At 36.2% G+C, this 25000-nt stretch overlaps 2 protein-coding genes across 2 annotated transcripts in view; one reads left to right on the top strand and one right to left on the bottom strand.

Annotated features, from left to right (window-relative positions):
• LOC136828022 (uncharacterized) overlaps window positions 1–25000 on the top strand; it is a 56714-nt gene that overhangs the window by 8618 nt on the left and 23096 nt on the right. Inside the window, 1 exon segment of the mRNA XM_067085658.1 lies at window positions 20704–20818. The gene's annotated coding sequence lies outside the window, so the exon portion shown is untranslated.
• On the bottom strand, window positions 7239–7655 carry LOC136827753 (octapeptide-repeat protein T2-like). Its single transcript, XM_067085214.1, has one exon. It carries the CDS (start codon window positions 7653–7655, stop codon window positions 7239–7241), a length of 417 nt encoding a protein of 138 aa, XP_066941315.1.

The raw sequence follows: 25000 nt of genomic DNA, 5'->3' as shown, positions 1-25000 counted from the left end.
TTTGGCTAAAGTCTCTCTCTCTCTCTCTCTCTCTCTCTCTCTCTCTCTCTCTCTATCTATATATATATATATATATATATATATATATATATATATATATATATATGTATGTATGTATATATGTATATATATACATATATATATATATATATACACATATATATATATATATATATATATATATATATATATATATATATATATATAGAGAGAGAGAGAGAGAGAGAGAGAGAGAGAGAGAGAGAGAGAGAGAGAGGCTTTAGCCAAGTATATGCCTAACACATCAATACACATAGTGCAACTGAAATACAATACTTCCAACACATATACATGCATACATACATAAATACATACACATACATACATAATATATGCGTACATACATGGGTGTTCTCGTATTATTTATCCGCTGACCAACACCTTATAATAAAACTTTGACCTTGGCAACAAGGTATGCGTAAGGTGATCGGGCCATTTGATCAAGAAGTCTCGTGTGTACAAAACACCCTTAGTCCTTATTGGGTTTCTTTGAAGCCCTTCCTGTGCGATGCCATTAAAAATGGAGGGGAGGGGAGGGGCACAAGGGGGTTAATCTTTGAAGATTTTTTAATATTCATTTTTATATTAATGTTGTTGCTTATAAAGTTGAATATATTTGAAAATTTCGTAGTATTGCGTTTTTTTAATATATTCATTTTTTTATTGTTATTTTTATATAGTTATTTTTCATTAACGTCGTCCCCTTAAGTATTTTCAAACTTCTTTGCGAATAGACAGCATGTCAACATGCTTTCAATTTAAGTATATTTTTTGTTAGGTTATATGAGTTTACAAATATTTAATGAAAGTATATTCATATATATTCATTTGAATTGTTTATTTAATATAATATACAGTATATATGTATATATATATTTATATATACTGTATATATGTGTGTATATATATATTTCTATGCCAACACAGATATGGTTGGTCTAAATTTATGTAGGGCCTAGACGCTGTAATAATAATTTTAATAAGTTTTATTTCCACTGTGAGTCTGCGTCCAAATGCAGAATTCAAAATTAAGAATGATGGTAAAATAATAGTAATAATAATAATAATAATAATAATAATAATAATAATAAGAAGAAGAAGAAGAAGAAGAAGAAGAAGAAGAAGAAGAAGAAAAAGACGAACGGTAATATTTTGCCTAAAATTAGCGCTAAATGCACCTGCTTTTTAAAAACCCAAGAAAAAATATGATACACTTCAATAGAACTCTTCATGAAGACTTCACCTGCTCTGCCTATTGTGTGTTTAGATTCCCCCCCCCCCTCTCTCTCTCTCTCTCTCTCTCTCTCTCTCTCTCTCTCTCTCTCTCTCTCTCTCTCTCTCTCTCTCCCCAAGATCGTGAGATTCCTTATCAGCATCATCGCGCACATCATGTTTCCTTTCAAAACATCTTTCCGCTTTTACCATTTTTTTCTTTCATCTCTTCTCCCCATCTTTCTCCTTTCGGTCGTCCTTTCCCACAGGAGTTTGTTTTTCCCATCGCCTCTCTCTCTCTCTCTCTCTCTCTCTCTCTCTCTCTCTCTCTCTCTCTCTCTCTCTCTCTCTCTCTCATACGTTTTCATTTCCTCTCTTTACAATGATTCTGTTGCATTTCCTTGGAACTTTGGTTCGCACTTCTTTCATTTTCTTTTTTCCTTATCATTTCTTTTACGTCTTTCGTCCTCTACCCTTGCCTTTCGTTTTCACCCTTTTCAATTCCCACTTTCACTCACTTTTTCTATATTTCTCATCTTATAGCCATCTTCATCTTTTCCGTCTCCTTTAACTCTCTTTCCTATTTCCTCTGCAATCTTCATGTTCATTTTTTCTTTCCTTTCCTTTTCTCTCTTTCTTTGCTTATTCACTTTCATCTTCTTCCAGTTGTTCCAGCATTTAGATCAGTTGTCATCGTTTATAACTTCCTATTGTTATCCACCTCCTTCTACACTTCTCCCATCTTCTGCTCTCTCTCCCTATATTAACATCCTTATCTTACCTCCTTTTTATTGTATTTTATTTGTTTTAACGTTCCACTTTTCATTTTCACCCTGCTACTTTGTTACTCCTTCCTCTTCTTTCCTTTATTCATATACTTTTCATATACTTTTATTTCATTCCTTTCTCCTTACTTTCCTTTCAGCACCCTCTTAATTATCTCATTATCACGCCTCTCCATTATTCTTAATCTCTTAGCTCATTCCTATACTATTCTGTCCATTATCCTTTATTTGAATTCTTGCGTCTTCCATTCCGACATTCATCCATTTCTTTCCGCAGCCTCTCCTTTCAATATTTCTCCTTTTCCCCCCCTCCCTCCCTCCCCACCCCATATCCTTCCACTCCCTGCCCTTTCCCCTTTGCGTTTTGGTGCCTCCATTGGCAGTGTTGTCTGACGGCTCCTTGCGGTGGTGTCCCTTCGCGGTTGAAAGGGGAAACTCCTCTCTGTGTCTTCCTCGGAAGGGCCGGAGGTGGAAATAGGCCTACTTAGGGCCTATACAGCCTGATCGCTCTGATTTTTCGCGATATTTTCTTTTGTCTTATATTTCTGTTTTTTTTTCATGTTCGGCAACTTTTTTTATTTGACGGTTTTTTTTTTCTTGGTCTTGAGATATTTTATTCCTGTTTATCCTTTATTTACTTATTTATTTTATTTATTTGTTTATTTGATGTATATATATTTATTTATTTAATTCTTTACTTCTAGCCCATGTAGGATTCTGGCTAACGCGAGCATAAGTAAAGTTTGCAACGATTTTGCTGCGATTCTCTCTCTCTCTCTCTCTCTCTCTCTCTCTCTCTCTCTCTCTTTCAAATCCTGTGGGAGAGTTTTCAGAGGGGATTAGGCCTCATCCGATAGAAGGGGGAAGGAGAAAATTGTGGAAGAGAAGGGAAATGTTGCTGAAAAGGAGCTACTGTTTCTCTCTCTCTCTCTCTCTCTCTCTCTCTCTCTCTCTCTCTCTCTCCATTTTCTAGAGATAAAGAAGTCCATTTAGGGTCGATAAAGGCGATGGAGACAGGGAACCCTATTTGGGTTCGATAAGAGTCGAAATACCCCCATTTTCCCCGCCCATAGTGGGTTGTTCTTTATGGCCTAATTGGTTGACAAGGGTGATATTGTTATTTGGTGTGGGGGTTGGGAGTTCGGGTGGGTTTTTTTTTTGGGGGGGAGGTGGTTTACGAGCTTACCTTACTTTAAAATAGAATATACAATTTAGGTCGAAGGCCAAGCGCTGGGACCTATGAGGTCATTCAGCGCTGAAAGGAAAATTGAAAGAAAGGTTACCAAGGTGTAACAGGAGGAAAACCTCGCAGTTGCACTGTGAAACAATTGTTAGAAGAGGGTGGAAAGTTAGATGGAAGAGAGAGAATATGAATGGAGGTGCAGTAAAAGGAATGAAAGGGGTTGCAGCTAGGTGCCGAGGGGACGCCGCAAAGAACCTTAAGTAAAACTTACAGTGCACCGTGTGAGGTGCGCTGACGGCGCTACCCCCCTACGGGCACCTTACTTTAAATACAAACTTTTGGTTTGTGGTGAAATGTTTGGATGTGATATTTTACTTATTTTACCTTATTACTTAAACTTATGAAGGTATATTATTTTACATTTTTTTGGGTAAGAATTTCGAATGAAATCTTAATGTTTTCATTTGCCATATATTTGATTATGTGTGAATTTCAGTGCTTATTATATTACCATAATTATTTTTAATTTAGATATTTTTAATGAAATTGGCTGAGACTTCTGTTTATCTGTATAAGTTAACCTTAGAGCCTTGATTTTCTCACCCTAATAACGTATATCATAATAAGCCATATTTTTACAGATTGTGACATTTACTCGTTATATGACTGATATCCAGGTGTGCTTTCGCGAAAAATATTTAAACAAGTATGCACCAATTGATTCTTTCTTTAGCTGGTCTATATAAACAACGATTCCAACACCTCCAGAAGTCCCAATTTCGTTGTAATCACTTCGTTAATACTTACACATATGATATATATATATATATATATATATATATATATATATATATATGTGTGTGTGTGTGTGTGTGTGTGTGTGTGTGTATGTATGGATGTGTATATATAGATATACTACATGTATATATATAATGTATGTATATATAAATAAAACTTACACATACATATACATACATACTGTACATACATGCTACACATAGCAAGATTATTCCATCATTCGTAAGTCCTAGAAAATTTTAACGTGCAAAAAAAAAAAAAAAAAAAAAAAAACATGGCTTACTTGGTCACATTCCCCAGACATTCTTCACGATCTTATTTCAGGTAAGGGAGAAACTTGCCGCTTCCTCTTGTCATATTCAGCACCTTGTACAGTACAGGTAAAAATACGCAAGAATAAGCAAGACTCAGGTATGCATTGAAGAAAGTCGGCACTTGGCCGTCGGCCGTAGGCTTAGGATAATTTGTGAATGGCGAGGGAGGTAATCCTGTCAGCTTGGGATTTCGCGTTTACGCTTGTATGTTTAGTTTATAACACGCCCAAGCATATGTAGACGAAACTAAGCAGGTTTGGCATAGTACACAGTAGGTATGTGGCTGGGGATTTCTGCAGGCACACAAGGTCCGCTAATCAGAGATTCGACATACAGATCTCTTAGTTTAGGCTACAGCCAAAGGCAGTGGATGGATATATATATATATATATATATATATATATATATATATATATATATATATATATATATATATATATATATATATATACTGTAAAGTTCATGTCAGCCAGAGATATTTTGTATATATATTCACAAGGTTATTTTGCAGTCAACTGAAAGTATATATATACAGTATATATATATATATATATATATTATATATATATATATATATATATATATATATATATATATATATATATATATATATATATATATATTAGTTCCTCGTTGGAGAGTCGGTAGAGTTGTCGGCTAGCACTCGCTAGGCCCGAGTTCGAGTCTCCGGCCGGCTAATGAAGAATTAGAGGAATTTATTTCTGGTGATAGAAATTCATTTCTCGCTATAATGTGGTTCGGATTCCACAATAAGCTGTAGGTCCCGTTGCTAGGTAACCAATTGGTTCTTAGCCACGTAAAATAAGTCTAATCCTTCGGGCCAGCCATAGTAGAGCTGTTAATCAGCTCTGTGGTCCGGTAAAACAACTAAAGCATACTTAACTTATATATATATATATATATATATATATATATATATATATATATATATAGGACCTTTAGTCCCTACGTACCAGTCATTTGAAAATAGCTTTGTCTTGCAACATTTGGTGAGGAATATATACAAAAATAGTAAGCCTTAAGGTTTCTACGCAGACGGAATTTGGCTATAGATATGCAAGTCTGTCTTCTAGCATAAGACAAGTAATACATTTAATAGGTGTAGGCCTGTAAGCTCCTGTGAGAAGGAAGCATATATATATAGTGTGTGTGTATGTACATGTACGTGTGTATGTATGAATATTGCATAGAGACCTGCAACGCTTAAAGCACAAGGCGCCCCCAAAAAAAAAAAAAAAGACTCGGGCAAACCAAAATGGTACAGAAGCTCATACCGTTTTATGATCGGCCGTGTCTGCACCGTACCTGACCTATTCTCTGAAGGCATTAGCACCCACAGGCATCACAAGAGCGTCGCCCTTGGCTTATTAGGGACACAAATGGCCCCGTCCAAAGAAATTGTTTCTACGTTATTCTTTGTTCTGCTTAGGTGTTTTGTTTCCTCCTCCTTCTCCTCCTCCTCTCCCTCGCCTCCTTACATCACAGGCCATCCTTCAGGTGTCCACTCCCACCCCCACCCCCCCGCTTTCTGCCACTAGAGGTGTGATTGGTTGCGAGCGGTCATTTTTACCGCATTTCCTTTTCGTTGCCTTTGCATTGTTTTGCCAAATGGCTTCACTTTTATTCCTCTCTCTCTCTCTCTCTCTCTCTCTCTCTCTCTCTCTCTCTCTCTCTCTCTCTCTCTCTCCATCCTATCGACTACCAGGAAGAATTATTTTCCTCCTAGTTATTCACCTCATAAAGCCGTCATGAAACAGCTGGGAATAATAGAAGGGGTAGTAAATAAACCGGCCATATTGAAAAGAAGAGTAATAAGTGATATATGATGAGATGAATAAATAATATGTAGCGTAGGATGATACCTAAATTTAGATGCCACTCAGGAAGTGAACTATAAAAATACACTAATTTTCTCCTTTTGTCGTTCTGTGTGCTTTCATCACATTACATTGTTTCTTTTCAAAATATTTTCTCCAGAGAAAACAAAACATATATAAACGAACTGTTGACAGTGCTGGTATATAAAGAAATTTGGGCCGTCGACGTTTTCTGTGATAGGTTTCTAGCTGGTAGAATGCGAATGTGCCTGTGACATGTTTTGTTTTTTTCTCGTAGTGCCACCCTTTAGTGATGTAAGCTTATTGCAATTGTACCTGTAAGAACTCTGGTTATTTATGTCGAGTTTTATCGTAGGTTACCTAGAAGAAAAGGAAATTTAAAGTTAATTTTTTTTTACATTTTCTTTGCTAGTTAATGTCTGCTTGTTTCATATATTTGCGGTTTGTTATAATTTATATTTTGTATGTTTCAGCTCTCTTGTTTTCCTTGTTTGATTGATTGCATTTTTTGCTTCTGTGATCTGAGTTGAATCGCCAGTCTCATGCAGAGTTTTGGTCCCAGTTTTTCCTCTCTCTCTCTCTCTCTCTCTCTCTCTCTCTCTCTCTCTCTCTATTCAGCTCTGTGGTCTGGTAAAACTAAGGTATATTTAACTTTTCTCTCTCTCTCTCTCTCTCTCTCTCTCGTCTATATCTTGAAACTTTTCCAGTTGACTTCCTTTTGCTGTGTCCCCCCCCCTTTTTTTTTTACTTCATTCTCGTCTCTTTTCTTCCTCCTTCCTTTCTACATTCATCAGTCCTTCTCTTGTTCCTCTTCACTGCCTTTGTCTTCTCTTTTTTTTTCTCTCTCTCTATTTCCATCTTAGTACTTTTTCTCCTCGTTCTTTCTTAGTACTTTTTCTCGCTCTTTCTTTTCTTCCTCCTCCTCCTCTAAACTCTTTCCCTTCTAAGTCCTCTCTTTCCTCTTCCCTTATTCTTTCTCCTTTTCCTCTTCCCTCCACAACGTTCTCCTCCTCTCCCTCTTTCTTTACGTTCGTCTTCTTCCCCTCCATCATTCACTTCCTATTTTCTCTTCCTCTTTCTTCTCACTCTCTTCTGGCTGCATCCTCTCCATCGATGTTCTCTTCTCCCTATCTCCACCTCCTCTTCTTCCTCTCCATCTTTCTGTTATTAATCCTCCTATGCTGTTACTATTCCCTCCATCCCGTCTTCTCACATTCCTCTCTGTCCTTTCCTTTTCCCTCCATTTCTTCCTCTTCTCCAACCTTCCATATTTACCTCTCCCTTTCCCTTCTCTCCTCTCTCCATCCCTTCTCAGTTCCTTTTCCTTCCGCTTGCCTGTATGTCTGTCTGTCTGTCTCTGTCTCTGTCTCTCTGTCCCGTGCCTGGACGCCCTTTGATGTCCTCCGCAGGGGAGCGACAGTGTATGGCGAATTAAGCCCTCTGGAGTGTAATTGTTCAAAGCCATTGTTAATGGGAGGCCTTTTAACTGACCCAAAGGACGGAAGGAAGGTCTCTCTCTCTCTCTCTCTCTCTCTCTCTCTCTCTCTCTCTCTCTCTCTCTCTCTCTCTCTCTCAAGTAAAAAAAAATGGAGGACACAAAAACGGAAAACGAGGGATGGAAGTTTTATTGTCATTTTTTTCCCCGTTCCCTTTTATCCTTTTCGTTAATTTTTTCTTTACTTTTCCTTTATCGTTATTTTTTCTCATTTCAGGCTCCTTGATCCCTGTTGTGGCCTTTCCTTTCGTATTTAAACGTTTTAGTTTTTGTATATATATATATTTCTTTTTTTGGTTTTACGGCACGTGACCTAGTAACATACATTCATTTTTCATTAAAAAATCCGTTTGATATATTATTATATTATTAGTTTTCAAGTTTCTTAAAAGATGCGTTCAGATTATAAATATTTCTAAAAATAAGTGGGGTAATTTTAGCATGTTGTTATTATTATTATTGATGTTTTAGCTTCACTTTCGTTTTTATTGTTACAGGAATTGTTATGGTTTTTGTTAATATTTTGTCTGTTGTGTTCATTACCTATAATAAGAATATACAGTATTTTGCAGAGCAAGGTAAAATCCCAGGAGAGAGAGAGAGAGAGAGAGAGAAAAAGAGAGACTTGGTAGTCTACAAAAATTTGAAGGCTTAGAATTCCATGGATCGGGTGAATGCCATCCTCTCTCTCTCTCTCTCTCTCTCTCTCTCTCTCTCTCTCTCTCTCTCTCCTTGGCGCCGTTCTACCTTCTCCTCCCTTCCACCCCACCCCCATCTTCTAGGCCCCATACTGACCGTCTTAAGGTCCTTTTCTTGTATTTCAATTGTCCGTCGCCTTTATGCCCCATGCCCCAAACTATTGTCCGGCAACGACGCTACTTGTTTGGGCAATACCCTGTCAGACGCCATATAGTACCCCGTGCTCCCTGTATGGGTCTTGTGTCCCTTATGTAGGCCTAGTCTCTCCCTGTATGTGCCTTTCCCTCCTACGTATAGGCCTTGAGTCACCCTGTATTTGCCATTTCCCTCCTATATGTAGTCCTAGAGTCACCCTGTATATGCCTGTTTCCCTCCTACGTATAGGCCTAGAGTCACCCTGTATATGCCTATTTCCCTCCTATATGTAGGCGTAGGTATATGTCTTATTTCCTTCTTGCGTATAGGCCTAGAGTCACCCTGTATATGTCTGTATGTACTGTTCCCGTGTAGGTCCCGTGCGGCCACTCACAGACCAACTTGATTTTGAAAATTTGGTTATTGTGTCGTATCTTTGGTATCCTCTGTTATGGCTGATGAACCTGCATGCGCAAGATCTCTCTCTCTCTCTCTCTCTCTCTCTCTCTCTCTCTCTCTCTCTCTCTCAATGCACAATAAAATTCACACGTGAAAAACACTTTTATTTGTCAAATTGTTAGTTTCCTGTTTTGGTGTTTTTTGTACCTAGTAATAATATAGGTCTAATCATTATTTACTCCAGTAGTATTTAGACGTAAAGCCAGCAAACACTGAAATCTTAGAATAGACATTCTTTGTCAAATGAATTGAAACATATAAGCTAACCGAAGGCAAGTATTGCGTTATCAGTAGCTCCAACGATAATAATAATGCGTATTTGTCGTCTTTGATGATGGTGACATTTGCAGATTTTCTTAGCTACAGTATGATAAAGATTAAGATATTTTTTGTTCTGTTTGACATTCAAGCGTTCTGTTTTTCCCCTGCTAAAACTAGCTTGTGATGCATGGAACCCTCCGGTGTGGAATGAGTCACCCAAACCTGTCGAAAAAAAAAAAAAACTCGCACTATTGGAAGAAACCAGTCTCAAATTGTAGTCTTGACAATGTCTGGACTCGCATGAGTCAGTTTCTTTTCTGCTTTTTTCTTTTTGTGAATGCGTTATTTTTTGTTCTTTACCTTTCGTGAGGTGTTGAGAGGGTGAGGCTAAGTTATAGTTGAAGATGGCCTTGAAGTGGGACGGCAGACACACCTTTTGGATTTGTGGAGCAAGAGCTTAGGTTCGTAGAAAATTTTGGCGGTAAAGGTCTTTGTAACAGTTGCCAGTCAAAATTTTTCGCTAAATATGGCAGCCCTTGTGATGACGAAGACATTGGTAGTAGATATATTTCATTAGCCTCCTGCAATCCACCGCAGAATCCCAGCTCATTTAAAATGTTAAGAACCGTTAAAATACAGTAACGGGGCACAGGCTAGCTGGCAACTCAGTTACCTTGAAGTGTGTTGCATTATCCCTGCATTGTCGGCATTCACAGCTACCGGCGTAAGAAAGCATCTTCCACACATCCTCTCTCTCTCTCTCTCTCTCTCTCTCTCTCTCTCTCTCCACGGTTACGCAGTTTCTTTAATCGGTGTTACTGAACTGCTCTCCTTGTCGTAAACCCTCGAGGCAAAATCATAAGCTTCCGTTCTGATGGGGGTTAGCTGTAGGTTAGGCGAGTCAAGAGGTCGAGAACGATCACTGACATTTTTTTCCACCAGAGGATATTTTAAACACCTTAGTGGCATATTTTTTGTTCGGTTTTTCATGCTCGCAGAGAATTCTGTTATTTGTATAATTCATTTATTAATATACGAATGTTTGGATGTCCTAAATAATTCAATTATTGTCTTTAAATTTCACCGTGTAATTATATTTTTTGTTTTAAAAGCCCATGGTAAATTGTTGTTTTATATTTACACACACACACACACATAAATATATATATATTTATATATATATATATATATATATATATATATATATATATATATATGTATATATGTATGTATATATTATATATATATGTGTGTGTGTATAAAACAAGGGAGAGATGAGAATTGTGAACATTTATTTTTTTCTTGAATAAAATGTAACGAAGTTTGCTTTAACTTGCTGAACTCTGTCATAAAGTTGAGAATCCCCTTAAGATACCTTTGCAGCATCAACCTTCAAGTTTTTTACCTCATTACATTATGTTTTCAATATACCCTTTCCCTTTAAATGTTGCTCTGAAGTTTTACCTTCAAATATGTTAAAACATTATAGCCCATGTAAACTGTATGTTCTCTTTTTTTTATTTTAATGACTTTATCACATTTATAATTTCAATGAGGTTTTCACATGGACTGTACTTTTGAAGTGAGGTTTTAATTTTTTTATGATGATGATATTTGTGGCTCTGAAAAGGATGCAATCTTATTTTCTTCATAGTTTAAAGGGTGTTTTTCACATTTTTTAACTATAAGTAAGATTTTATTTCACATCTGTTCATCATGTAAAGGGTGCTGCCTTTTTTTTTTTTTTTTTTGCCTTTGAAATGTTTTCTCATTGCTTTTCCTTTGTTTAGGTGTTTTAAGAATTTCTTTACCACTTACGTAATATTTTATGTCATAACGATTTAAAGGGAGTTTTCATGTTTCCTTTACTCTGTAAATGGTGTTTGCATATCCCCTCCCCCCCCCATCTCTCCCCTTAAATGGTGCAATTTTGCTTTCCGTAGTGAATAACGTCTTCATATTTCTTTTACCATTAACATGGTGTTTTTATTTAAAAATCTTTAACTGTATTTTAAAATCCTCAACACATTTAAATGATGGTGTGACATTTCTGCTCTTTAAATGATTCAAATTTTCTGTTACCATTTAAAAGGAGTTTTCCGATCGCTGGCTCTTAAAACGATGATATCAACATCCTGACCACAAAAAGAGTTTCCACTTGTGCGTCATTCGGATTGAAGGATGCATTCGCGTATCCTTCGGGCTTAATGACAGAGGAGAGTCAGGAAAGGATGTGTAGGATTTCGAGAGACATCCTAGTGAAGGAATGGAAACGGTTGGACGTGGAATGTGATGTAGATGATGATGGTGGTAGAAATTGTGCTATTATTATTATTATTATTATTATTATTATTATTATTATTATTATTATTATTATTATTATTATTATTGTTTGGAAGGAAGCTGAAATAATTTTATTGTCTAAATTTTAATATTTATGCTGAAAGTTTTCAATAACCGCTTTATTTCTTATTATGAATCATTTTGAATATGAATCGAGATGACAAAATTATTTTGAATTTTGTTCTTGATAGAGAGTTCGCGATGAAATTATTATTATTATTATTATTATTATTATTATTATTATTATTATTATTATTATTGATATGTATAAATGTTGTGCAGCAATACGAAAGGCTGTTCATTACCTAATAAGGTTTTAAATACTAGAAAACCAATATGTGAAATATTAACATTAAAAAATAGAGTACAATTGAAGCAAGGAATAGCTCTTGTATATTTGCCAATTGTAATCGATTTCCGTTTTACTGTATTATTATTGATAATATTAGTATTAATAAAACACTCGACGTATGCGACATACAAATGTAAGTATAGGTTAAATGAAAAAGTTAATCTACATAGGTAGAACAAGTAAAGATCACAAAAATGCAGTAGTTCCTCATATCCTAAGTACAGAAATATTTTGCTTGTGGTAAAATAAGTGTCTTCAGTATTATCAAGAATATAATATCATGGTCTTTTCACATCTGCCATTTTTGCCTTCCATTTCAATATTTCATCCTTCTACTCCCTTTTCACCTGCTTTTATCATTTTTTATCTTTGATTTTTTTTATTCTCCCAAGAGGCGATGACGGTAACCGATCACGGGAGATGAGCGTGGCGGGATGCTCCTTTGAGAGATGAAAAAAAGATGCTGGTGCTCTTTTGTGTGTGTCTCTCTCCGCCTTATATATAGAGGCGGCCTCTTCGGTTGTAAATGTTTATGGCTTTTTCCTCTGCCGTCGTCTCATCATCAGAGTTCTGCCTCAGTTTTTTTCTCTCTTTTTTTATTTAATGGCTTCAAATGCTGGAACTTCCGCAGAGAGAGAGAGAGAGAGAGAGAGAAAGAGAGAGCTTACAAAAAAGAAATCCAGGGGAGGGAGAGAGAAAGAGAGAAAAAACTTTGATGAAAAGAAATCCAGGGAAAGAAGAGAGAGAGAGAGAGAGAACTTGAAAAAAAAGAAATCCAGGAGAGGAAGAGAGAGAGAGAGGAAGAGAGACAAAACTTGGATGAAAAGAAATCCTGGGAAGGAAGAGAGAGAGAGAACTTGGAAAAAAAGAAATCCAGAGGGAGGAAGCGAGAGAGAGAGAGAGAGAGAGAGAGAGAGAGAGAGAGAGAGAGAGCTTTTCCTAATCCCATGAAAATCTGTTGTATGGTTATTTTTTTTTTAAATGTAAAAGCTTCCGTTGAAAGAGGGAGAGAGAGAGAAAGAGGTGATTTCCTTGACCCAAGGCGATAGATGATGATGCTCACGGAGGACATCTCTCTCTCTCTCTCTCTCTCTCTCTCTCTCTCTCTCTCTCTCTCTCTCTCTCTCTCTCTCCCTCCTAAAATGTCGCCACATTCTTTAGGAGCTGACAAATAGCTGCGGAAAGTCGTAGACATAATAACTATTGCTTGTTGACTTTCAGTAACGATAATATTTGTTAGCAGCTAAAATTAATACTAAAATTACCGGTGCTATTGTCACTGTTTAAGCCACTGATGTTTATGATGCTGTAATCATGTCACTATATATCCTTATTAATTTAACTTTCTTGAGACAGTTATTTTTGTAATAAAATGTTGAAATAATGGCCTCAGCAGCACAGCATACCTTATATTATGCTATTATGCATATACACCCATATATATATATATATATATATATATATATATATATATATATATATATATATATATATATATATATACATATAAATATATAACATTGTTTAAGTTTTAACCACTTAAGATACAGAAAATAAAAAATATTAACTCCCCTGCTACACCAGACTCACATCCACCATAAAAAAAAATTCCCCCCAAAAGTAGAAAGTATATTATGCAAATAATCTTCATTTTCCCCAAAGTCAACACAGTCACCCAAATACCTCTGTAAATAAAAAAAAATAAAAAGAGTATAAAAAAATCAAAGTACGAGTTCAGAGTAACCCATGGTAGTTTTTTAAGTCCGTGGTGTCTCTTCCACTTCGTTTAGCGCTGACATGCAAATTTGAAAAGGCTGGGCATCAATAACAAGCCGCCGACCACACGACAAAAAATTTGCATAAGAAAATACGACTTTTGTGTCGATATTGGTGGAACGTGTAGGTCTGTATTGGTGGAAGGTGAAGGGGATGGAGAGGGGAGGGGAGGGACGGTGTTTGCGTAGTGGAGTGTGGGTTGGGCGTGAGAAGACGCCCAGTGTATGGTATGGTTTGGGAGTGCGTATTTTTGCATGTTAAAAAGGCAAACATTGGGAAGAGAGAGAGCTAGAGCGAGAAAGTTTGTTGTTTGTTGTGCATGAACATGTGTTGAGCTTATTTTGTCTAGTGTTCTTTTATTTTATTTGACGCTTCGTCCTCGTTGGCATATGCAAAATAAAAATGCAACTGAATGTTCACAACTCAGTGCGTGTACATACACACATATATGTCTATAGATTGATATATATTATATATATATATATATATATATATATATATATATATATATATTTGTGTGTGTGTATGTATATTGTTAACTTTTAATGACTTCAGAATTACATTATTATTCCTGCCTTTGCCTCTGGCAACTGGTATCACAAATGTTAAAGAGAAAGCAGTATATTTATTGGATATAAAATCTAATATAAAATTGAAAATGAAAGAAAAAGAAGCATATAGTTCACAATATAAAATCTTTGTGTGGTCCCGTATTCTCTCAAATCCCAAAAAGCCTATGATGGACTTGATAAGTTTTAAACGTTAACCATGCCTTTACCGCAGGCCTAGTTCTAACCACCATAGGCCTATTAGCTTCAACGCGCATCTCACCCCTCCCTCGTCTTACGATATATAAGCGTATAGGCCTGGTTTCTAAGTAGATTCTAGCCTTTTCTCTCTTTTACTCTCTTCATTGTGATTTTGTGTTATAATTTAGGCCTATCGACCTCCATCCCACCCTTACTGCAGACCTGTAGCGGGATCATTTAAGGCTTGTTGTCATAATATAGCATTCCTCTGTCCAATTGTGTGTGTCTTATTTGGACATATAGCCTAGGTCTAAGTGAGACGGATGAAGGAAGAGGCCGATAGGGGCGGGGGAAAACGATCTGGCTCTTCATCTTCCGTTTGAGAAATATCTCCTGAGGGAGAGAAGAGGGGTACAAGTGTCTATTCATTGTACGGGTGTAGATGCTTTTGAAGCCCATAGGCCTATTCTGTAGGAGGGGAACTATATAAGCTGTTCTGACTAGGCCGTGATCATAACATTGGCCTGAGAGATTTCCAGGCCCGCATACAACATGGATTTTGGCGAGAGAACGAGAGAGAAAAGAAAGGCAGGCAGAGTTCTGTAATCCCAGATATACAAGTATGAAACACGTCAGACTTGTAGATTTATGTATCTCACTGTTATTGGATACATAGAGGAGAAAATCCTCTGGTCATCTCGAGTCGTCAAAATGACAGGATTAATCGTCTGTCGAGAACTGCTTAAGAATGTTGGGTTCCGTTGTGCTGAATTTTATTATGACACGGTGAATTTTAGCGGTTTGGGCCATTGTCAGTGTTGCTGTATTGTTAAATAAGGCGGTTGATGAATAACAGTATAATAATTCAGATGAACTTGCTCAAATCCAATGCCTGTGCTAATTATAAGTGTATAATTATACGCATGCGTATTGGTCGTGTCTACACATTTAAACGCTTCCTCCTTTAATACTTTCGAGAGGTAGAGATATGATGAAACGTCCGTTTCTCCCGACATGATACGAAAAAAGCGTTGGCGCGGAAACTAGAGGTTCCTTCATAGGCCTATTATAGGACAAGAGGAAAAAAGGAGGCCATGAAATGCATTGGGAAGGAGGGCAGAGGCGGTAGAAGGGAAGAAGAAGAAAGTTATTATGGTAAAAGGAACACTGAACCTTACAGCAGGTGGAAATATAGAGGAGGTTTCCTTCCCCCACTTTCCACGCTTCATAATAGAATCGGCGGCGGTCACTGGCATGGACTGAACCAAAGACATAATATAAATATATATGTAAGCGAACTGATACATACCTTTCTGCATTGGTGATTTTTATCGCCGTTTTGCCACCGTGCTGGAAAAAGAAGGGAAACGGGTGTATTATGGGTGGCAACCGACGCCATTTGGAATTCAGGTTACCGGGAGTTGGAAAGTGGTGCATTTTATACTGTAGTGTTGGTCGTCGCATGCATGCATTTAATTATCAGTTACGGTATTGTATTAAACTTTATCTGTGATTTTAATTTATATTTCAGATGAATAAATGGAATTTCATTTTCGTATTTCACAATTCTGTATAATCTTGGTGCCTCATCTTGCTGTAAGTTTACATTATAATATTTATATATATATAATATATACTGTATAGTGATGCACCTAATAGGTGTGTCAATGCATAGATTTAAATGTTAAATACGATACGTGAATATACTTTAGAGTTTGTATGTATGGGAAATATGTCCACCTATGCTTATAAAATATTTGTCAGCTGATATATGCTGTTTAGTGTTCCCGACCATCGTGTATTGTAATTAACAATTTTATCAAAGCAGACTAGGTTTGGGTAACTGGCTAGGCCTAGACTCAGAGCTCGAGGAGGTTACATATTCGAGTAGCGTGAGAGGCACTAGACCCAATTCTGTCGCAACTCTTGTAAATGCTGTTCTTTTTTGAAGTGTCCGGTGTCTGTTGGCCGATAGTTCACGCTTTAACGTGCTAGACGCTGTTGTTGTTGTTGAGTGCCCGTCGAAGGCTCCGAAGGCGTCCGCCCATTCGACACGCCGGTTTATGTGTGTGTCCGTCGAATGGCTCTTCTTGGCTGCGCCGGTGGAGCTATGGTGGTTATCCAGGGGGAGGGGGGCCGGGTGTTGCGGGTACTGTAGGGCCTTTTTAAGTGGTTCAGATCTTCCCGGGAATGGCTTTTTCTTTGGAGGTATAAAAGGTTGGGATAATATTGTCGTTATTTGAGCGGAGAGAGAAGAAGAAAGAAAGGGAATTATTCACATCACTGGGGGAAGAAAATTCGTTTTCTCATAAGGAAAAGGGAGGAAAATATATAGAGATCACTTATTATTATTATTATTATTATTATTATTATTATTATTATTATTATTATTATTGATAATGTTAGGTTTTAGAAAACAAGGTTGAGAGAATAACGCAATTGACAACATCTGGGAATAAAAACTAGCAAGGCAAAAGACAGAATAATTTAGATATATGTATATAATATATAAATATACTGTATATATATATATATATATATATATATATATATATATATATATATATATATATATATATATATATATATGTTGGCCATGGTATGGTAATTGAAAATACTTTTTAATAGCATAGGAATGTCATGGGAAAGTGGGTTAGAGATTTTCAAGAGAAATGTTGAATAAGCTGGTTTCACCTCTTCAATCATGACCGTTTGTTATGCTTGTGATTTGAAGCATTGCTTAAACATTCCTAGATCTCTCTCTCTCTCTCTCTCTCTCTCTCTCTCTCTGACACACGCACAAACCCAAATCTGTCTTGTCGTATCAAGTGCACTCCACATTTCCCAGTGACCCAAAGGGAGTATAAAGAATACAGAATTTAAAGACTTCAGCACAATAGAAAAGAATTCAATCTTTGGATCACCCTTTTGACCAAGAATGCTTGCAAGCAGAGGAGAGAGAGAGAGCACTGTGACCCACCAGACCAGGCCCTTGAAAGGAGGTTATTGTGCAAGCACTTTCTCACAAGCAAGCGCTGTTGAGAGACTGTAGAGATTGTTGGGGGAGATTGCAGAGATGCCAGAGATAATTCTGTTCAACAGGTGCCCTTCTTTTTGTCAGGTGTTTCGCCTTGGATGCGTTCTGGATTGCTTGCATGCATTGGGGAGATCGATTTGTTTGGACGGGTGGGGCCATTTTTTCACCAGTTGAGAACGCTGACGGCTTAAATATTTCTACTAAACATACGAGTGTGTGTATATATATATGTATATGTATGTATGTATGTGTGTATGCATATGTATATATATGTATGTACATAATGAATATACATATGTATATATTTATATATCACAAAATTATATTATTGACCCTGAATTTTTATACGTACCTAGTTAGAGACTATTGATAGGATCTTACTGGCTTTTTTTATTCATGATTGTTAATTTAATATTCATTCACTGTTTAGCAACATTTACGAATACTTACTGCGTTTGCTTAATGAACTTCTGGTATTAGCAATATTGTTTGCTTTGGAAACTTCTTCAGAGTAGAGTATCTTTTATCCATGTAGGAAGAAAAAAATTAGAAATTGCAAGAAAAACAATATGATGTAGGAATTTCTTAGAAAAGTGAAAACAAATCACATTAAAGGTATTTTTTTCCATAATCTGTACCACCACGTGCTTAATATTTCACATTGATAAGTTAGTGTTATGCTTTCATATAATAAATTCTACCAACATTTTAATTTTGCAATGTGTATTGATACATCAACGGTCACCACATACGTCCCGAACCATAAAAAAAAACAGACGCGACAATTCTTAAAGAAAATAATAAGGATAACATGAAAACCCAGTAATGGGGTTATTGACATGATGGTCACTGGTCACCCATTACGTAAATATCGGCCATTGAAATACGCGAACTGCGCATGCGTGAGATTGATCTCTGAAGAGCCCCACTGGATGAGATCAAGGTCCACGCTAAATTCTCATCTGGGTGAAGACAGGCTTTCATGTGTATCGAAAGTAGAGAAGTGCTTCTCTCTCTCTCTCTCTCTCTCTCTCTCTCTCTCTCTCTCTCTCATCCTGTCAGGCGCAAGTTTCTATTTCTTGTAAGGATGAATAATTTCATTAGGCTATCGATTTTTGTACCTCTACTTTCTTGAGAATTTCACTTTTCTGTTTGAAGAATAATACTTTTCGTTACAACCCCCTTCTCTCTCTCTCTCTCTCTCTCTCTCTCTCTCTCTCTCTCTCTCTCTCTCTCACCCTGTCAGGCCCAAGTTTCTATTTCTTGTAAAGATGAATAATTTCAGTGTCGGTTTCTGTCTCTGCCTTCTTGGTGAAATTTCTTTTCTGTTTGAAAATGATACCTCGTTACACCCCTCCTCTCTCTTCTCTCTCTCTCTCTCTCTCTCTCTCTCTCTCTCTCTCTCTCTCTCTCTCTCTCTCTCTGGCCTATTTCCCTCTGCATATTAAACCGTTTAAAGGTACAGCACGTGACTAAAGGTGTAAAAACCTCTTTCTACCTTGTTCCAATCGCAAGCGGCGGATTTGAAGTACCACAAGGCTAATGGCTGGGTCCTCCTGCGTAGCATTAAAGGTGATGTCTTTTTGTTTTTTATTGCAGTCGGTGGTTTTTCGTGATGATTTAGGCTTGTAAGAGCACTCTAAAGAATATATATATATATATATATATATATATATATATATATATATATATATATATATATATATATATATATATATATATATAATCAAACACGTTAAATCACGTGTGGAACAGAAATAAATATCTGACTCAATATCAGAATCGAACCCAGGTCTTTCAGTTGAAAGGCAGGGCGCGCCCATCAGGCCATACAAGTCATAATACTGTAGAAGTTGAAACCCGAGGGCTACTGCACCTAAGGAATTACCTAGGCAAGGCTCACTGCTTGCATACCAGCTTGTTTTCCAATTTCTTTTTATGACTTGTATGGCCTAGTGGGCAGCGCCCTTGCTTTCAATTGAAAGACCTGGGTTCGATCCTGATGTGAGTCAGAACATATATATATATATATATATATATATATATATATATATATATATATATTATATATATATATATATATATATACTGTATATATATATGCCCAAAACTGTCAACGTATGACACTATCAAGGTTTTGCAACCCCTTCTCATGCTATCAATACTAACGGCAAAAGCCGGGTAAGTAATATACAGTACAAGCAGATATGATTGCGATAGCTTGGAAGACTAATAAGTAAATAGGCAGGCGTATGCACATACATGCTATCTTTTGTGCCCGCTTGCTTATCCACTTATGAGTTAGAAGTATTTTCATTTTCTGAGAGATAGAAACGATCATTGTAGAAGATACTGAACAGCGTAAAGAAAAAATACAATTTCCTGTGTGAACTGGCTAATCTCTCTTTAGCTGGGTAAATTCCCATTACACCTTTTCGCTAGCGCTTTTCATCTCTCTCTCTCTCTCTCTCTCTCTCTCTCTCTCTCTCTCTCTCTCTCTCTCTCTCAATGTGATCTGTTATTTTGTATTCAGCGAGTATATTCTTTCTTGTCCTGGCCATTTAAATGCAATGAGTTCTCCTCATTCAGTCCCACAGTTATAGGTCCTAAATATTATCCCTCACTCCCCTTGCCAGGGCCCCCCTAAGATTAGCCCCAAATTCGGGACCTCCCAGGCCCCTTTTTTATAATCCGGCGTTTTAGCTGCCACGATGTGAAATCTCACGCCTCTGCAGCCTAATTTTGATGGACGTCTGCTTCGTCTCGATTTTCCTTTTCAAAGCGGGTTTCTTTGGTCGTCGTGCAAGGGGGTATGTCGGCGCTCATACAGTTTTTTTTTTTTTTCAAATTTCTACGTTCACGAGTTATTGTATGGATGTTCTGAGCTTTGTATTAAGTTGCCATGATTATTTGAACGTGATGCATACACAGAAATGAACAATATAAGGATATAAAGTGTAAATGATCTGATATTAGGTAATATATAAATGATTATATATATATAGATATATATATATATATATATATATATATATATATATATATATATATATATATATATTATTTTTATATTATGTCCTCATATCGTTCATTTCTGTTTATCACTATTGTAGCGATCAGTAGTTTTAATGTTTGCAATTGTTATCACTTATATTACAATTAATTATTATCAATATTTTTATAAACATTAAATTCTCTCTGCTTCAGATCCGGTCTATCATGAAAGACCTGCAGTACGCCGTAAGCGCTTGAGAGACGGTGACCTTGTTCAACCTGCCTGCAAGCGAGGCCACTTTTTGCTTTCAAGAGACCTGTCAATCTAGTGAGTTGACTTCACTGAACGATAATTTTATGATTATTATTGTTATTAGTTGGAGTAGTGGTAGTAATACTTGCCAGTGGAATGTCTGCATTTCCCTGTATCCTCTGTTATATTTGTATATGGCCCTGAGCTGAAAAAGTAATATTATTACTGTTATTATTAGTATGTCTTTCTCCATTAGATCGAGAACGGGATATGCTGTATATCAGGTCCACAATAATATTCAATGGTGAATTCTGACTGAAGATGAACCCAGGACAGGGTTCGAAAGCTTTTGTAACTTTTTTATAAAATCAACAAGAGTTCACCATTGAATATTATTGTGGACCTGATATACATTATTATTATTATTATTATTATTATTATTATTATTATTATTATTATTATTATTATTATTATTATTATTATTATTATTATTATTATTATTGCTTCATTTTGTTTTGAAGATCCAGTTCTCTCCTTGTTTGCATATCAATCTATTTATATTTGTTTTACTTGTATAGATTTTCATATATTTTATCTATTGTATCAATTTTCTTATATATTCTACTCATATATTTATAATAATTTATGTAGACTTGTCAAAATATTATTATGTAACATGCAAACAAATTTTTATCCATAAAAAAAATTTTTAATCACAACTTGACTATTATACCTGCATAATAAAAACACACCAAAACAAGTAAAAAGTGCCCCGAAGTTTCTTCGGCGCAGTCGAGTTTTCTGTACAGCCGCTACAGCATATAATCAAGGCCACCGAAAGTGGATCTATCTTTCGGTGGTCTCGGTATAATGCTCTATGAGCCGCGGCGTATGAAACTTTAACCACGGCCCGTTCCACGACCCGGTGGTGGCCTGTCCTATGTAGTTGCCAGAACCACCATTATGGCTAACTTTAACCTTAAATAAAATAAAAGCTATTGAGGATGGAGGGCTGCAATATGGTATGTTTGATGATTGGAGGGTGGATGATCAACATACCAATTTGCAGTAAGCATTTCAACGCCCGTGTCTTATCGTATTATTGTAATTACATCTAAACTACATTGCTGATTGACATGGCATTGTAAAACAGTTCGTTTTAGACCTTCCCCTATTTAGGAAAAATACAATAAGGTATGTACTCCCTCTCGTTGATGAAATTTATATCGATACATCATTAGAATAAGCTGGGTGAAGGTATAGTCATTAATATGACAATAGGCAACTCAGCCGCTAAGACGGCTCAGGTGTGAAGTGTGGATCATGACGTATGACTGACGTTTACCTTTGCCCCACCTCGCATTCATGGATGACCCCGTGCGTACACTAAAATATATTGATACTCGATGGGATTTAAGGATACTGAGCCTATGCTGTTTAAGAATGAATTTATATCTGGTCTTAGTAAGTTGAGATTATATCCCTAAGCAATCAATTCAAAGAAATTATCAATTTGTCACCTGAACACTGATTAGTCTATGAGCAAGGGTGTCAAGTCAGATTCGGAGACCTTTGACAGGAAGCAACGTTAGCGGGAGCATTGTGTTTTGCTGTATTCGTATTCACCTGAATATAATAGCATTTACAATATGGCCAACATAATGAGCAATTGCCCGCAAGGTTGCCGTAATATGCTCATATTGCGACTCTTCAACGTCTTTAAGAAGGAGCAAGAAAACAATCGTTTAAGGATTAGCCTGAATAGGTAGGTATCGTCTTTTACAGTTTCCCACCCTGTAATGGAGTTGCCAAGAGGCAAAAATTATATTTAGCTTAAAATAAAATAAGGGTTTCTGAAAATTTCAGATTCCTTTTCATTGTGTTTACAAGAATGTCTAGCATAAAATCAAGCAGATGCCACATTAGCACTCTTGCGTATTCTTAATTATGGGGAAACGTCCTCTTAGATAATTTATACTTTGTTATTTTTCCTTCTATCCTTAAAACGGTGTATCGGACAAGCAAAGGCATCAACACCGAAGTTGTCCAGAGAATAAATTCTGCAAGGCGTACTTTAGACACAAATGGATCTATAAGGTCTGGACAGTTATATGCTACATGATAGAAAAAAAGGCATTATCCCAAGATTTTATCGAAGAAACTCAAGAGGCAAAAATATTCATTGCATATCTAGCGAAATTTGATTGTAGAGGGCAAAATTCATTTTGAAGTTGGTATTGCATTGTTTTTATTTAATTTAGATATATATATATATATATATATATATATATATATATATATATATATATATATATTCATTATTTTTCTTGCATTATGTGAATAGCCCTTGAAAAAGAGGGAAAATTATTGTTGCTACCGACAAACTGTCCTGTGAAGTTTTAATTCGCTATTTAAATTACTTTGCCTCAAGGGAGAGGGGAGGGGTGTAATTTTTTCCTTTTTTCATATTTTGATAAGATGTCAAATTATTAACATTTAGTTAATCGGACGTCTGGCAATGCAGTTTTTAGAGAGTACATTAACAAAACACGCTGAAATGATTACTGAGTTGCAAGTATACTGTTAGGGAAGTTTGCGTCTTTATTCTTGGTATGACCCAAAAGTAATGGGACCCTTTTGTTAGCGAAAGGGCTCATGAACCTTGGAAAGGGCCATAGTTGCCAGATTTTTCATCCATAAATTATCGTACATCAGCCTCAAAATTATCGTATTTTCCTGATTATTATCGTACACACCTTGAAACTGGTCGGTTTTAGGTATTTTCTCTTAAAATGGGTTTAAATTAGGTAATTTATGCTTTTTATTGCATAGTTACAATTTCCAAATTATCGTACATGACAGAAAATGTCAACATTTTTATCATCTAAGACCTCCAATTATCGTACATGTAAGATGATTATTGTACGAATGGCAATGCTGGATAGGGGGTAATAAGGTTTCGTTCGAAGCAGAGAGGATATGCTAAATGTCGTTACCTAATCCAAACGGTGCAACCATTTTTAATACTGTATGATCAGTTTTATGACAGTTAAAATGCACTGCTTTATTATTTATAATGATATGAAATAAAATAATTTCCCTTCATATACTATGAACATCCCACCACCCTATCCATTCAGTCGACCTCATTATGACTACTATAATTTGATCACACACATTTACTTCACATGTGAAAGGGGATGCATATATAAGTTAAGCCATACTTGATGCAGCATATATATGTATATATATATATATATATATATATATATATATATATATATATATATATATATATATATATATATATATATATATATATATATATATATATACATAATATTATGAAGCTTCAACAAAACGAGAGAATACATTCCAAGAAGCTCGGCAACAACAGTACGCCCCAAAGCTAATGGTTCTGGGAAGATAAGAATAAAGCTGAACCTAAAAAATCAGAAACAAAGTTGGTATTATTATCCCAGTAATATCATAACTACCTTCAAACGACAAATACATATAATTTAGTTTTGAAATAGGTCCATCAATATTGCAAATATTCAAAGGAAAATCAGTTAATTACTCAAGGGCAAAAAACTCAACTGAATTCAAGTTTTAGAATTATTCCTACGAAACCAAACATCAGTGTTCTTTCAACCTTACTACAGACCAACAAGCTTGCCAACCTATTTTACTACACGTTAGTAGTCGTTCATGAATGGAGGGTGTGGCAAAGGAAGAAGTCATACGTCACGATAGCATACAACTGGAACCGCCTCTAGTGGCTGAGTTGCCCATTGTCATATTAATGACTATGCCTTCACTCAGGTTTTTTAATAATGTATCGATATAAATTTCATCAACGAGAGGAGTACATACCTTATTGTATTTTTCCTAAATAGGGAAGGTCTAAAACGAACTGTTTTGCAATGCCATGTCAATCAGCAATGTAGTTTAGATGTAATTACAATAATACGATAAGACACGGGCGTTGAAATGCTTAGTAGCTTCATTAGTTTTTAAGATCTGAGGGCGGACAGAAAAAGTGCGGACAGACAGACAAAACCAGCACAATAGTTTTCTTTTACAGAAAACTAGAAAATAAGTTGAATCTATTTTTTCTCAACTGGTTTTTTGATGGGTTCAGATATATGGGATAACTACCTGAATAGATCTGCCCTTCACCCTAACAAGGAATAGAACCTAAGATACGAGATACCCCTAAGCTGTCAACAAGTCAGAGTGAGTAGACGTCACATA

The sequence above is a fragment of the Macrobrachium rosenbergii genome, chromosome 42, assembly GCF_040412425.1.
Source record: "Macrobrachium rosenbergii isolate ZJJX-2024 chromosome 42, ASM4041242v1, whole genome shotgun sequence".
Lineage (NCBI taxonomy): Eukaryota > Metazoa > Arthropoda > Malacostraca > Decapoda > Palaemonidae > Macrobrachium > Macrobrachium rosenbergii.
The sequence above is the reverse complement of the archived record's forward strand: the minus strand, read 5'-3'. Positions and strand labels throughout refer to the sequence as shown.

Bases quoted from the DNA above. Each gene is read 5' to 3' on its own strand.
- LOC136827753 (XM_067085214.1), bottom strand. From the start codon at position 7,655: ATGGCTTTGAACAATTACACTCCAGAGGGCTTAATTCGCCATACACTG.